Here is a 15,956-nt window from a genome sequence, read left to right as displayed (position 1 = left end):
GGTCTGTACCTTAGAGAGGAAATGGAATGGGCCGGAGAGCCAGATGGAAGCAGGGAGCTAAAGTGGGGCCAGGTAGGACGTGGTGCAGCCTGAGTGGAGGCAGGTGGAGAGAAGTGGAAGTGGCTGGGATTTCTTTAGATACTGGGTGGACTTGCCGGGACTTTGGAAGTGATGCTGGGCTGAGCCAGCACCCTACTCACCTGCACACTGAGTTGCCCAATCTCCAGCTCCAGCTGCCGCACCTTGGCCTCCCGCTCAGCCACCATGGCCTGCAGCTGGGCCACCAGGCTGCTGCTCCGCTGAGCCTCGTTGTTGAGCTGCTGGTCCAGGTGGTGCTGGGACACTCGTGTCTTCTCCTCCTGCAGGCTCAGGCTGCCCAGAATCTCCTGTAGCTGCTTCAGCTGGTCCTGCAGGGCCAAGTGGGAGGGTGGGTGTGTGTCGGCCATGGCTCTGGGTAAAGAGGGACAAGAGAAGACTGCCTCTCCTCACCCCCAGCAACCCACCCTTTCCCTGCTCCTGCAGGAACCTAACAGTGGGATGCCAGTGTTGCCTTGGAAGCAGGAGGAACACCTTGCCTTTCCTTAGGGGTATTCAACCAGGTTTTCCTGTCCTCAACATATGTCCCTAGGGATTATCTTGGTGACTAAACATTATAAACTGCTCCCTGAGTGCCCAGAAGGGGGCACTATCACACAGACAAGGATATGTGCCGGCCCCCTCGGTTGTCCCTTCCATTCCTCGATGAGAAGTAACCCAGGGTGTAACCCCATCTGCTACCCCGCCATCCTCTTCTTTCTCCTTTGGGGTCCACAGGCCCAGTGGCTCATGCTGGCATCGGCCTCTCCTGGCCCTCAGGCAGCCTCTGAGCTGCTCCTGTCCCTGGGGCTGGGCTTGGGGCTGGGACCAGAGGCTGCAGAGGGCTCCTGGGCCCACAGTGGCCGGGTGGGTGACAAGACTCTTGGGGGGGGTTCTTGGGGGGCACTCACCACGAGGGCGTCGATGAGCTCGTCGTCGTGCCGGCCCTTCTCCACGAGGGTCCCCATCTGACTCCTGAGGGTCTTCACTTCGCTTGACAGCACCTTGTTCCGGGACCGCATGCCTTCAAATTTCTTTTTCAGCTCTTCGAGCTCTCTCTGGAGGACGTCGCGCTCCGCTGCAAGTTTCTGTAATGCGAGAGCGTGGTTATGGGCAGTGGGGCTGAGCAGACCTGGGCCACGGCCGGGCCCTCGCTCCCGCTTGCTGGGGAGGCCAGGGCTGGGCCTGGGACTTGTCGAGGCCACCGAGCAAGTCAGGGGAGCCGAGCCCTGACTCCCAGCCCTGGCCTTCCAGGGAGGTCAAGCGGCCCGAGCACACGATGGATGTCACTGATGGGTGGCAGCCCTCCTCCCCTCAGCCCGAGAACGCAGGGCCAGAGTCAGACACGAGAGGAAACCTACTAGCCCACGCTGGGTGTGTCCCCAACCCCAGCCTGAGTGGGGAAAAGAAGAAAGCCACACTTCAGCAGACAGGGCCAAGTCTGGGATTCAAACTGAAGAACCTCACTCCACCAAGAGCTGGCTTCAAGTCCAGCATCTCCAGAACAGCCTGAGTAGGGCCCCCTGATGTCCATGAAATGGGCTCTGGGTGAGGAACCAGTCAGGCAGCTCAAGGTGGACAAGGTGGATGGACAGGATGTGAGGAACATGCACAGAGGTTACCCACACCCCAGGTGTCTCCTGATGAGGGGCACCCCTGTGTCCTCCGGGGATGGTCGTGGGCTCCCAGCCCCACGTGGCCCTGGTCTTCCTCCTCCCGGGCCCACGTTACCTCCCAGCCTTCCTGTTTTTCCCTCTCCAGGTTGCGGATCCGCAGCAGGTTTTTCTCCTGTGCCGACAGCTTCCTCGGGTCGGGATAGACAGACAGCTCGTCACCGGCTGTTTCTGCAGACCGGCTCTGACTCTGTCCCAGCTGTTTCTCAAGCTCTCGAACCTGAGGGCAGGAAAACTCACTGTTCCACAACAGGTCTGCAGTCAGACCCGACCCGTCAGAGGGGCCGAGGTGTGGGGAAGACCCCGCCAGACACGGTTCCAGATGAATGTGGAAGCCCCTGTGAGAGGGACTGGGGTGGGGAGGGGTCTGTTGTGGCCTCTTGAGTGAAACAAGGGAAGGCACTAAAGAGGTTTAGCTTGGAAAAGAAAAGCTTCAAAGTAAATGAGAAAAATCACCCCATCTCTGAGGGGTGTTTGAGGCCGAGAAGCAGATGTGTAGCCCCAGGAACTGGGGAGGGAAAGGACAGCAGATGTCAGGACCAGGAAGAGCTCGCCAGCAGACGGGCCACCCAGACCTGGGTGGGCTCCTCAGGAGGCCAAGGGTTCCTTGTCATGGGCAGGAGACACTGTGGAGGGAGGGCAGGGTGTAGAAGCTGAGAGACCAGCTCCAAGCCTCACTGGCTTTGTGTGCACAGGTTACTTAACTTCTCTGAACATCATCTGTGAAAGGGCCTACGAGTACACCCTGCATAATGTTGTTATGAGAATTCAGCATCCTGAACTACTCTGAGCCTGGGAGCCCCCAAGATGCTCCTCGGAATGACAAATCTTGGGGACCACCTCAGACCAACAAGTCAGAGCTCCAGGGGAAGTCCCTGGGGATCTGCATTTTAAACAAGTACTACAGGTGACTTCTAGGATTAGGCAACTCTAAGAAACCCCAAAATGGCCCGGGTGAAGCCCTCAGCACAGGGCAGGTAGATGTCATCCCACAGGGTGATGGCTTTATCACACTGGGGTTAAAATGGATAACCCCTACCATTCCTTTAACCCTGATTTCCATGTTGACACAACATAACTGATGGAACAAAGTTGGATAAGCCTGAGCCAGGGGCAAAATTCACTCAGATCCCTGGTAAAAGGGCCCCACTGTGGCTTTGAAAACACATATTGGTGCCCTCGTGTGGCAACGTGTGGTAATTCCATTTAAGCTGTAAAGAATCCAGTAGATGACTTTTAATCATTTGTTTACACAGCCTAACAACACTAATAATAATGTGCTGAGTGCTCATTAGTCCAGGCACTGTGCTAGGTGCCTCCCAAATGTTATTTCATTTAACCCACAGCAACCCTACCAGGAAGGTATTGTTGTCTCCATTTTGCAGGAGAGGAGACTGAGGCACAGAGAGATGAAGTGATTTGCCCAAGGACACTGAACTTATAGACAAGGAACTGAGGCCAGACTCAAATGCAGGTCTCTGGAACCCCAAGGCCACACACTGGTCATTAATTACAGTTTTTCTGAGACCTTTTCCCCTGTTACGCTGGCTTCAAGGATCCCACAGGAGACCCTGGGGATCAAGTCCACCGGGGAACCGGGGGATGAGGGTGATGTACTTGGCAAAGAGTGGAAGCAACACGTCTACTCATGTGTCTCTGGGTTTCCTGGTCCAGCTAACCTTTGGACAGTGCTTCTTCCCTGCTGGGCACTGCGCTGAGCCTCTTACACATCTGGACTCATGCAGTCCTCCCCACAACCCTGCGGGGTAGGCACTCTCATTATCCACAGTACACAGAGGAGGAAGCTGAGGCACAGAGAGGTGAAGTAAATTGCCAGAGGCCACACAGCTGGTGGGTGGAGAGCTGGGATCTGAACTGAAGCAGTCTGGCTCGGGAGACCCTGCTCCTAGCCTCCAGAGATGCTCCCAAATATTTAGAACATAAAGAGCAAGACAAGGCTAGGTTTTTGCGGGAAGGGTAATTAAAACTTTCAAAAGCCTACAAGCATCTGGAGAAAACTGGAAAAAGCCTACAAGTACCACAGTCACGCAAATTTATATGAACTAGGTGGGGAGGGGGGAATCTTCCTGGAATAAAATAAATCAAAGGCTCTGGCATTTGTTGAGCATCAGTGCCTGGCACGGGATGTTATATAAATGCTTGTTCATTAAATAACAAATGAAAATCAGGCTGGCTGGGGAGAATGTAAAACAACAGCCCCACCAGTGCGTGAAGCAGAACCTCAAGGCCTTTTTTGGGTTCTGTGTCTCTATAGTGGGTCAGCGTGGGTCTTTCTGGGGCATTTCAAGCCCTGTGTTCAGGGCCAGGGGAAGTCTGATGACTCACCTTGCTCTGCAAGACGAGAATTTGTTGAGCCCGACCCCTCCAGGTCCCAGGCGAGGACAGGAGCTGCTGGATGTTCACATCTTCCCCAACCTCGCTGGTCAAAACCTGAAAAAGGTGGGGCCTTCAATGTGGCCAGGAGAGAGGCCCCAGCAGAGCCCTAAAGCTGCTGCACATTCAGAAGCAGTGTGGGGTGCATGGGGCTCCCGGAAGGCCTGGCCTCCACCTACACAACCTCCTCCCTGCCTCAGAAGCCAGGTGACCACACTCCAAGAGCCGCTCTCCCAGGGAAAGCAGTAAACCCATCATCCCCGGCACCTCCTGGCGTTGCTTAGAGCAGACAGGGAACTGCTGACAATGCCCAGATGGGGCCCCGTGCTCTTGCCGTGTTCTGGGATGAGTGACACACAGAGCTGACTAAAACCTGCTTCCTTCGTTTGTTCACCTGTTGCCCAGAACTGAGATCATTCTGGATGGCTACAGGAAGGATATCACCACAGGGCCTCGCCCTCTGGGCAGCCACTGACAGGGAGCCACATCTGAGTGCAGCAAGGAGGGGGCTACCGAATATTGCCTGGGGATGTTTTGGTTCCAGAGGGCCGGGCTTTGTGGCCATTGAAAGGAGGTGTTCAGGCCCCTCCGGGAGGCTTTGAGGTGGAAACTGCATGCCCCAGCTTGTGCCCTGGGCCCCTCCACAGCCTGTCACGGAAACCTGATCCAGCGGACCAAGTCTCTGGTGCTTGTTTCCACAATAGAACTCTGTTTTGGAAAACTTGGCCAGTCTGAGTGGTTCCAGCAGGGAAGACAAATGCCAGAGAATTCACTATGTAAATAAAAATAAATAATGAACCAGCTGGGCCTGTGTCCCAAGTCTGAGTGTTTTCCTTTGAAAGGGGCCTTTAATACACCAACAACCTTTCCTTTTCTAATACTACAGACAGCAGAGGGCAGGAGGCGGGCCTTGAGAGTCTTCCAAGTCCAAGGTGGCTTATTAAGGAGACATCCAGGATCTCCAGGGGTGACACAGCACAGGGATGGTTTAAGGGACCCTCCCAGGGTGGACAGCACTGTCCTCCATGGTCCAGGGTTGGGTGGGCACCACAAGGGTCTGTAGACAGGTTCCCGCAGGCAGCCAGCAACCCAACTCCCCAAATGGGTCTGTTTCAAGGGCTGTTGGAGGGAAGTTACTGGGTCTGGAGCCTGACCCAGAGCAAGCAGTGTGATGCTCACAGGGCCAAGCTCCTGCATGGAAGCCATTGTCCCAGCCGTGCCCTTCCCCGCCCCAGCCCCAGCCCCGTGAGAGGACCTGAACCCTGGCTCGGAAATACCTTCTGGGCCATCCGGAGCTCCTGCTTCACAGCCTGGATCTGGTTGCGAAGGTCACTGATCTTCAGGTTTGTGGCCACCAGCCTGTCCTGCAAGACCTTCAACTCTGGGCTCTCCGGCTGGTTGGGAAAGACAGGAGGGAGAGTGGTCACTTGTCGCCTAAATAGTGATGATAACCATAGCCTGTTTCTCCAGGTGTGTGCAGGAACGACCCTAAGTGCTCAACAAGGAGCAAGTCATTTCAGGCTCACAACCCCTGGGAGGCAGCTGCTGTCACTAGCCCCTTGCAGATGCAGAGCCGAGGCTGGTGGAGGGTAAGCCCCCTGGCCCAGGGGACCTGGTGGGAAAGGGGGAGCATGCAAGTGGCTCCTGGCAGCCCAACTCTGGGGGCTGAGCCCAGGGCGCCGAGTGTCGCACACACCCGTGGACGTGCATGGTGGCCACAGACAGGGAGCATCTGGAGGAGGCTGCGGCTCCACACCCCCTAGACACTTCCGGGGTGCGGACTCTCTGCTGTGCTCAGAGACTGGCATCATGGCGAATCTGTCCTCACTCGGAATACAGACAGAACTAGCTCATTTACAGAAGGGATCCCCAGCCTGGCAGGAGGGCCATGACCACCCTAACTTAGGGCCTCCCTCTCCTAGAATCGTCAGACTGGTCCTTGGGCTCCCTTCTTTGACAACAAGCCCACTGAAGAGAAGTAAGGACCTGGTTTAGTCCCCAAATGTTCCATTTCTGCGGCTTGAAGAACTGCAGCAGCCATGAAAACTGCCTGCTGGGACTCTTAGCAATTTCTTCTTTTTATTTTTTTTAAATAATGCTTCATTTAAACTCTGCAGATAAAATTTTTCTCAAATGTGCTGCCCATTTCTGTCTTCAGTAGAAGTTCCTGAGACCCGCATTACAGAGACTGCAAGGTCAGCCCATTCCAACCCCTTCTGTAAGTCATGAAACTAAGGTCCAGAGGGCGGAAATAACATGCCTCAGTGCATACAGCTGGTTGGAGGTGACCAAAGTGGGGTCCGAAGCCTGGTCCTGCACTCGCACTGGCTGATTCTCCCAGATGAAGGCTGTTGCTGGTGCCCGGGCATTGTGGCAACAGGAACATTGGCTGGTGGGCTTAGTGTCCCATCAGGCAATGACACTGAGACTACCTGCTCCCGTCCCAACAGATCAGGTGGACTGGACTTCTGGGAAACTGCCAGGTATCGCAGTGGCTTTCCGATCTTTCCTGAGTAGGCATGAACAAAACGTCCTGCCAATGCCAGTGTGCAAGATAGATCCCAGTAGACTGGGTCCAGGGAATTCCACGGACCCAGAGGCTCTGGGCAGCCCTGCTGAAAACCACTGGTCAAGGAAACCAGACCTGCAACACATGGTCCAGAAAGCCAGGCTTCGTCTGGTTTTCTCATCTAGGAAATGGTTGTCAAAATACTTCCCTGTCCTGCTTCCTCACAGCACCACCGTGAGGCTAAATAGAGTAACCGACGTGAGCAGAATTAGTAAATTGAGAACTTATTTAAAACACATTTGCATCTTTTTTTTTTTTAAATCTAATTTTTGTTATGTCCTTCCCCTATCTGGCTGCCTGCCATCCCTTCTCAGAGCTGTTGGGGCCTGTCTTCCCTCCAGCTAAGGCGCTGCTTTCAGTCTGCCCTGGGTGGGAAGCAGCACCCTCGCTGTCTTGGGTGCCTTGAGCCCTGTGGCCCTAGTGGGTGGTGGTGTGGAGCCGTGAGAGCACGTGCACTGCCCACGTGCCTGCTGTGACCCTGCTCAGAGCAGAGAGAGAGCACACGGATTGGCCGTGGGTCTGGAACCCAGGCAATGACACCCTCTCCAAGCCTCATTTCCTCATCTGTGAAATGGGGGTATGTTTTTACCAGACTGTGGGGTACCTGCGAGTGTGGCTAGAATAACACATGGAAAGGGTGCTGCCTGTGGCAGATTCTGACAGAGGGCGATGCCCGGAGGTGGGGGGCCTATCCTGGCTTGGGTGGGTAGCGGGCCAAAGGGGCTGGTGCTCCGGCGAGGGCTGGGCCCGTGTGCGTGAGCGGCCGTCACCCTCTCTGCTCTGCCAGGGCCCGGTCCCCACCTCCTTGGCAGCTGGGCCAACCTTACCTCCCTGACATTTCAGAGTTGTTTCTGCCCTGCGTGAGATTGCACAGGCTGTGTGGGGGACCTGGGCAGGGGCACACCCCCACTTTCCTCTCCCTGGGCTGTTTTCCCTGAGGGAATAACTGGAAAGCTTCCGTGCGGAGCAGACAGGGCCAAGGCCGCTCCACCACAGCCTCCTGAAGCCCCACACGGAGGGAGGGCGCTCGGCTCTACTCTGGAATGTGCGTGGAGCTCTGGCCGGACCGTGGCCTCCAGGGTGTTGCCCAGGCTTGGGCGGCCATTGACAGTCTATTGTTTTCTCTCTCTGATCAGGAGATGCCCAGGAAGACACACGGTGTGGAGGAATGGAGACCGCAGCCCACCACCTGCTCCTCTGCCAGGAACCTCCCAGGCTCCCTGCGGCCACAGAACAAAGTTGGAACTCCTACTCCAGCTGCCATTCAATACCTCCCTCCAGGGTGACCCCACCCCAGCTCTGTTTGGCTTACCATTCCCTTTTCTCCCTCAAGGGCCGCAGGCTACAGCCAAACATTATTCAGCTGACGCCCAGCTGGCAAATATTGGCAAAAAAAAAAAAAAAAAAAGGAATATTGACGCTGCCCTGCTCTGAGCTTGCACTGTTTCTGCTGGAAGGCCCTTCCCCATCTTTCTGCTCCAGCAAGGCCACCTTGGGAAGTCCTTGTCATTCCACCTCTGAGCTGCCTCAGGTAGAGGGGGTGCTCCCTGTGTGAATGCAGAGCCGGGGGTTCTCTCAGAAGGCCCTGCCCCCTCCTTCCTTCAGAATGGCTATTTGTCTCCCCTCTTGAACCGCCCCCATCCCCGCCATGGACAGTGGACCTGTCTTTGATGCTCTGTCTACAAGTCTCAGAAAACCCTGTCAGGCTCAACAAGTGACCGAAAAAGCAGTTTCCCATCCAGGGCAGCCCCATCAGAGACATGGATGAACCAGGGACTGCTGAACAGTGTCCCAGGGGCCGGGAAAAGCCCCAAAGGGCACTCAGTCTAGCTCTGCTGAGGCTGGAGTCCCTCCACAGCCTCCCTAGCAGCGAGGCAGGCCCACATAAGAATAGTCTTTGGGAGACACGTTCACCCCTGGAGCCTGAGGTGCCCCTCACTGTACACCAAAGACTGGATTCTCCTCGGACAGGCATGAGGCAGCTTGATCCTGAGCTGCTGGCAACAGGGAAGATGGGGCAGGAAAGGAGCATTAAACTAGGAGTCCTGAGGCTTGGATACCGTATCACTAACTAGTCTGGCTTCTTAAGAAAACCCCTGGGGAGGCCTCCTGGGATGTTCTTGAGACTCTGAAGCTGTTTGTTGTCTGGCTTGGGCTCCGTGTTCCTCCCAGGCAGCCCACCAGGTCAGACTGCCTCCTTTTTGTGGAGCTGCAGCTCCCACACCCTGGGCCTCATGGATGCTCACCAGCTTAGTCAAATGGAATCTTGGGAACAGCCCCCATTCCCAAAAGTCACTTTTACTCTGTAGATTTGGAGCTCCACAAAAGGAAGACTTCTCATAATATTGACTGCTTGCCCCCTGAAAAAAATCCCAGGGTTCCAATGAGCAGTAGTGAGCTCCCAGTTCCTGGGGTAATGTAAAGGCTGGAGGGCTCCCCAGTGAGGATGCTGCAATGGAGATCAGCTTGGGGTGGGGGGTGTTGGACCAGGCTTTCCCTCTTGGTCCTGAAATTCTAGGATTCCAAGGTCCTCAGCCCTCTCGACCTCCCTCTCTGGGGACTGAATCAGAGTTAGACCCTCACCGGCCTCCACTGGGGCATTCCTGGCCTCAGGCCAGAGACCTGGTCACTGTCCCCTGACGGCCACTCTGAGGATGCCACCATGGTGGCACTGGCTCAGCAGTGGGATAGAGGTAGACCCCGGACAGAGGCACCCAGCCTCCCATGGAGGAAGGGAGGCCCAGGCCCATGGCCTCACACACGCCCCAGTACCGAAGAGAATTCATACCAAGGCTCTGTCTCCCATCTGGGTCCTTGACAGCTTGGCTCCTGCGTTGGCGGCCCCCTTGGCTGGCAGCTTGGCCAGGGCTGTCTGCAGCTGAAAGAGCGAACCGGGCATTTAATATTTAATTCTGCTCAGCAACCGCGGCGCCTGAGTGCAGTGCTCTGGTGCTGCCATTGAGTGTGCGGTCACTGCTCTTGTCGGTTTGTCCTTTAAGCTCACTTTAAGGACCACTCACAGAAGAACTCTACGAGCTGCTCTGTGGTGGGGAGGGTTTAACTGATTGTCTGCCCCACTCCCCGGTCACGGAGTAGAGCAGCTGTAGGATTCACAAACAGCTTAGTGAATAGCAATCCTGCAGCCAGGATCTGCTTCTAACAACAGTCTGGGAGGTGGAGAGTGAAGGAATTCCAGACTTCACATTACAGATGAGGAGACAAGGGAGGAGACACTGAGAAAGCTGCCACACGGGGTCATGGCCTGGTGGCCAAGACCACTGCCGTCTAGGGACTGCCGACCCACCCTTTAAGGGTTTCCCATTTGTCCTTCACACAAAGACCATCCCTGTCTGACAAAGCTGGGCATGACCTGCCCTTTCACCTCTCTGACCTCATCTTGTACCACTCTCGGTAACACTGGTCCCCTTTCGGGCCTTTTGCATCTCCTGGGCCCTCGGCATGGAGGCCCCTCCTCTACCCCTCAGAGTCGGGCCCCTTCTCAGCCTCCAGGGACCGACTGTGCCCGCCCCCTCCTCTATGGAGCCCTCGATGCTGGTCTGACTCCAGGGGACCAGGCCTATCTTGCTCCCCACAGTCTCCCCAGGGCTGGGCACAGAGCCTGAGATGGTTCTCATAAAGATATGTTCTAGAATAAAGATGCTCTAATGCCAAATGTAATGACTGAGGAGGATTCTGGAGAGCAACAGAATTGGATTTAAAATCCGGCACCACCACATGCTGTGTGACTGGAGAAAGCCTCTAAACCTCTGCTGGCCTCAGCCCCTCAGCCACAGAAGGAGAGGCCGCGAAGATTCTCTCTAACACACAGAGTCCACCCTAGCTCCCAAGGGACCATGAACTGCTCGAGCTGGGGCCTGGCTGGACAGGAGGGGTTTGTGATTAGCCGTGGGAGGGCAGCAGGCAGCAGAAAGAAGAAGGCAGACAAAGATGAAACCAGCTGGTGGAATGCTCCTGGCTCTAGCTTCAAATCAGCAAGGATCCCTGTTGACTTATTTAACAAACTTTTATCTAGGCACTGTTCTAAGCATTTCACAATGTTCAGTCATGTAATCCTCAGAAACCCCTAGTGTGAGAACCATTATTACAGCCATGCATGGGACAGGTGGAGGAAACTGAGGCACAGAAACTTTGTAACTTGCTCAAAGTCACCGTGCAAGTCAGTGGTGGAGCTGAGATTCACACCCAGGTGGTCGGGCTCCAGGCCCGAGTCCTCCCCACTGTACCAGCTGCGTCTCCACCACCTGCGTGACCCCTTGCTTCCCAATACTTCCCCCTCTCAAGATGTGGCAGACACTGACCCCCCAGCCCTTGGGAAGGACCCAAAGCATCTAAGGGTGTTCCCTCTCTGGAGGAGTGGCTCAGCGTGCGGGGAGCCCCCTAGGGCAGGGGGGCCCGAGGACCCTCACCTCCTGCTCCAGCTCCTGGATGCGGTTGCTTAGCTGCCTTACTCTGGTCTTCGCACCCTCAGACTCTGCCATCAGCACACGGTTCTTTTTGGAGAGCTCAACGATTTTGGTGGCAATCACGTCCCCAGCCATACCGGCTGTTCCTAAGATGAAGGAAAATGGTGAGGTCAATGAAAAACACGGGCCCACGCATTGAAATCACGCCACATCATCAACAGCACTGGGTTTCAGAAGCTAAAGCTGCTTGGCATGGACACTCACGCAGGGGCAGAGGCTAGACACCCTGAAGCCGAACTCCAATGAGTGGAAATGCAGTCACCTGGTGAGTCAGTGTTTTCTAGGAAAATTAGAAAATCAGGAAGCAGAGTTGAAATTCTACGGGAGATGTTTATTGCTCCAATTCTTCACGTCCCGCTCAGTGATAGGTTATACATCCGCGCCCTGTGTCCTATAACTTTGCCATGCCCTCCAGTGAGTGAGGCGTACCCCCTCCACCCCTCTCTGCCTGCCTGACTCTGGGCTTAGCCAATGATTTGTTTATTGTTAGCAGATAAGGTACAGGGAGGGGCTTGAAAAGCACTTAGACACTTAAACTCACTCTTCCCACTTATGCTGTTTCTACAAGAAGAGCATATCCAGGCCAGCTGGCTGGTCCCAGGAAGAGAAGAGGGACACACAGAACAAAGCTGAGCCACCCTGGCCAAGCGGGGACTAGATCAGTTGACTCCCAGCTAAACCCAGATATTTGAGCCAAATCAATGCTTATTGCTGAAGGCTGCTGAGATTATGGGGTTGTTTCATACACAGAACTTTGTGGTAACAATTAATCAATACAAGTGCACACCTTCATTTAGGAAATACCTATTGAGTTTCTAACAAGTGTCGGACACTCTCGGTGCTAGGCATTCAATGGTGAATAAAAAAGGCTTACGGAGTTGACATTCTAGCAGGGGAGGAAGATAAGAAAACAAACAAAAATGTATTCTAATATCTGGGAGGAATAAGGGCTGTGAAATAAACTGAAGCTGGCCAAGGGGATGCGAGGGATGGGGGTGGCGCTCTCCTAGCCAGGGTGGTTGGGAAAGGCCTCTCTGAGGAGGTAATGCGGGAACAGAGACCTGAATGAATAAAGTGGCTGATCAAGCAGTGAAGAAGAGTGTTCTCAACTCAGAAGAGTGTTCTAAGCAGGGAAAATGGCAAGTGCAAAGGTCTGGAGGCAGGAAAGTGCTTGGAGTGTCTGAGGAAGCAGCTGGAAGGCAGTGGGCAAGGCGGGAGGCTGCAGAGGAGGCAGCGGAGGGATGTAAACGGGGGAGGTTGCCCGGTGTGGGGGCTGCACAGAAGGCAGGCGGTGGGAGTGGCGCAGCATTGCTGCTGACTGGCGGAGTAGCCTTGCGTTCCCTTGCCCTCTCTGGAGGGCAGTTTTTCCATCTGTGCAATGGTGGTTTGGGTCAGAAGGCCTGCAAGTTCCCAGAATGCTTCTGACACTGAAGCAGTGGGTAACTGGCAGAGACACCTTCTTAGGCCTGCTTTGTAATACCACTGGGTTGCCCCGCAGAACAAGACTGAGAGTGACAATGGGTGGAAGGTAAACAAAGGTACTTGACAGTTTTTAAGTCAGCTCAGGCCAGGCTTGCTGCTGACACCCAGGCAGTGATTTGCGCAATGCGGAGCAGCTGCCTTCAGCCACCTCGTGTCTGCTGAAGAGGGTGAGGACACATCAGGAAAAAGGGCTCAGAACCTGAGGAGAGAAACCCAATCTAGAGGTACAAATGGTCCCGTGGTGAGTTCTTTGGTTATGTTTTTTCCCCAACACTCAAAAGCAGAACAAATCATGGAACTAGACATCAGAAAGAGAGCTAAAAGAAGCCCTTTCTAGTCCAAAGGGCAGGAAATGGGGCTTAGAGCAAATGGGAAAAATCCTCTTTTTTTCTTATTCTCTCCCAAATCCTGTCTCCAGACAAGCCCTACTCTTGAAGATGTAATGCCGTGATCATGGGGGCAGTAGTGAATGGGCAGGCCCAGAAATGCCAAATTTCTGGGTAAATATAATAGACTCTTTTTGTCTCCTTAAGTCCTTTAAAATATGTATAATGGTTGAAAGCAAATATGACAGCATTGTCTGACAGGATTTTCAACATCTGTAGATATTATACATATAAAAGCTGTAACATAAGGAGGGAGGGTAAAGGGACCTGTACGGTGATAAAGTTTCTTCATTCCACTGAAGTGGTAAAATATTAACTCTAAGTAGACTGTGAAAAGTTAAGTATGATGTTCTAATCACTAGAGCAATTACTAAAAAAACTGTACCAAGGAATAGAAAAAGTAAATTAAAGCCAACACTAAGAATCCAGCCAAAGGAAAACCAGTCTCAGCTGTCAGCAGCCTGTCACTGTGGCCTGGTTTAAAACCATGAACTGGGCCAGGCAGACTTCTCTCTTCAAAACTTGAAGTTGGAAATCAGAAATGGGGACTTCTGAGTGAGGACTGGATTTAAGAGGTCTTGAGGGAGACCAGGGGCTGGCAATCAGATGAGGCCATGAGCAAGCAGGCAGAGACAGCAGGAGACAGAGGACATGGGGCAGGCTGGAGAAGAGGGCGTAGCCCCAGATCCTGTCTCCCGGGTCTCCTGGGATGGGGAGACATCTCCTGCTCTCCCCCTGAATCCCATCATCTACTCAACAGCCTTGCAAAAGCTGTCCCTTCACATCTGAACCCTGAGGCAGGTTGGGTGTTGCCTTCTCTTCAGTGTGGCTTTATTTTAGACAGAAAAGGCCAAAGAAGGGAGGGAGGCACAGCAGGCTACCAAGGGCCTTTAAGATACTAAATTCCTCTGGTATTTTAATTCAGCACGGGTCCTCTGGATGCCCACACCTAAAGGCATTTACTATCAAAGGTAGAGAGGGATGTGCAGATGCCAGGTGAGGCCTGCTGCCCTCTGTGATTGGTCACACTGACTTTGTGTTTTATTAGTCAGCCACCTGGGAATTGTTCAATGGCCATACGTGTGGCGGAGGCCAATTAGGGCCAAGGGCCCCACCAGATCTGCAGGGCCAAGGTCTAGCACATGACCACAGAGTCAATGGTCAATGTCCAGCCCATACCCACAGGGCTAAGGTCATCCCCAGACCCACAAAGCCAAGGTCCCTAACCGATCTGAGAGGTCAAGGTCTCCAGCAACAGAGCCAAGGTCTAATTCAGACCTGAAGAACCAAGGTCCACTCTGGATACTGCTGGGTCCCAGGAAACCCCCCTGGAACAGTGAATTGTCTCACCCACCCTTCTGAAGCAGCAACAGCAAGTGCTGTAAACACCTACTTCTACTGGGAGCTTTTCATGTCCATGATATGGCATTTGAGCCAGATCGTCAAGATAGAATGGACGCCCCTGGCCCACTGAACACGCAGCAAACATCAAGGAGCACTCTCCCCACGACTCCCAGCAGGGTCCCCCATGCTGGCCAGAATGCTGCCCACTGCCCCCAGTGTTCTCAGCCTCCACTTTCTGGCCGGCTGGCCTACCTGGCCGGCTCCATTCCTCCCCCTTTGCCCGCATTTCCAGGACTCATCTGGACAAGCTTGACCAAAGCTGACCCTTGGCACTTGCTCTCGAGCACCTGCCCTCTGGAACCTGCCGTCTGTCTTGCCCTGTAGGCTTCACGGCAGCTGGGCCAGCCGACCTGGACTTCAGGGCAGGGACTGTCACAGCAGTGGTGGAGCTACCTGTGAAGGCGAATCTGTCCTCTTCTATTTTCTTTTTGAGGTGTTTGATTTCAAAGTCCCTCTCCTTCAGCAGCTTATACAATCGCCCGTTCTCATCCACTGTTTCCCTGAGTTGATCCCGAAGCTGTTGGATCTCGTCCTCAAGCACCCTGCAATGCAAAGGCAGAATCACAGGGACCGATGGGCAGGGGTCAGCCTCCAGTGCCCAGGCTTGTGGTACCTGGCCTGGCACTCACTAGGCGGTGGTAAGAACTGGTCTGTATAAAATAGGAATGAGAAATTAAGGGAAACTTAATGAGCAGATTTTTAACACACTGTTCTCAAAACTGAATGATTAAGGACACACACACACAAATGAACGGAGAATGAAGTTTTGAATAACATGGCTTCCTGCAGAGTCAACAGAGGGATATATGAAACCCCCATTCAGAGAATTGATACTTCTTTCCAGTATCCATGGAACATACATAAAATGTATTATAATATAGACTTCAAAGGCAATCTTAGTGATTTTTTTTAGCTAAATGACTAGCAAAGAATTTTGTATCAGTCCAGACTCCTGCTTCTAATAACCAATATAAATCAATATGCATCTGTGCGACTGTGTCCAATTTAGAGAAGAATGAGAAGATTCTGGACTCCTTTCAACCTTTTCGCCAACAGTATGAAAGCAAGGAATCCATCCGGTACTTCTTGACAGGTATGTTTGTGAACTTATGTGTCAGGAAAGGGAAACTGGTGCAGGAGAACAATCCCAGATGAGACTTGGAGCAATGGTCACCTGTGAGTCATCAGAGCCAGCCAACCAGCTCCTCTAAAACTGAAGCACAGTGTTCATGAAAGAGACACTACATAAGAAAATTCAAGTGAATAAATGACATCTTGGTGAGTTTCAAAATTTCCATTTGACTTTAAATGGTTTTTTAATACATTTCACGTCATATTATGTCCACAGGTCCACAGACCTATCAGATGCAAGAGACTTCATTAACAATCTCTATGTCAAAAAAACCTCTGTGTCTCAACATCTAGTCAACCTGACTGTCGAACTGTCTGCAATCATTCTCCTACACCTTCCCTACCTCCCTGCAGTGCT

At 53.4% G+C, this 15,956-nt stretch overlaps 1 protein-coding gene across 3 annotated transcripts in view; it reads right to left on the bottom strand.

Annotated features, from left to right (window-relative positions):
* The window catches only part of CCDC13 (coiled-coil domain containing 13), a 35,604-nt gene that overhangs the window by 16,291 nt on the left and 3,357 nt on the right, over positions 1 to 15,956 (bottom strand). For all 3 annotated transcript variants that reach the window (XM_010945912.3, XM_045509807.2, XM_074345140.1), the window contains exons 3-10: positions 14,861 to 15,009; positions 11,139 to 11,281; positions 9,500 to 9,589; positions 5,420 to 5,536; positions 4,095 to 4,199; positions 1,807 to 1,968; positions 987 to 1,163; positions 201 to 407 (exon numbers count right to left, since the gene is read on the bottom strand). In XM_010945912.3, coding sequence (XP_010944214.1) covers positions 201 to 407; positions 987 to 1,163; positions 1,807 to 1,968; positions 4,095 to 4,199; positions 5,420 to 5,536; positions 9,500 to 9,589; positions 11,139 to 11,281; positions 14,861 to 15,009 — 1,150 coding nt within the window. The remainder of the gene's footprint in view (positions 1 to 200; positions 408 to 986; positions 1,164 to 1,806; positions 1,969 to 4,094; positions 4,200 to 5,419; positions 5,537 to 9,499; positions 9,590 to 11,138; positions 11,282 to 14,860; positions 15,010 to 15,956) is intronic.

Source organism: Camelus bactrianus, chromosome 17, assembly GCF_048773025.1.
Source record: "Camelus bactrianus isolate YW-2024 breed Bactrian camel chromosome 17, ASM4877302v1, whole genome shotgun sequence".
NCBI lineage: Eukaryota > Metazoa > Chordata > Mammalia > Artiodactyla > Camelidae > Camelus > Camelus bactrianus.
Note: the sequence above shows the minus strand (reverse complement) of the source record. Positions and strands in the feature narration are given on the sequence as shown.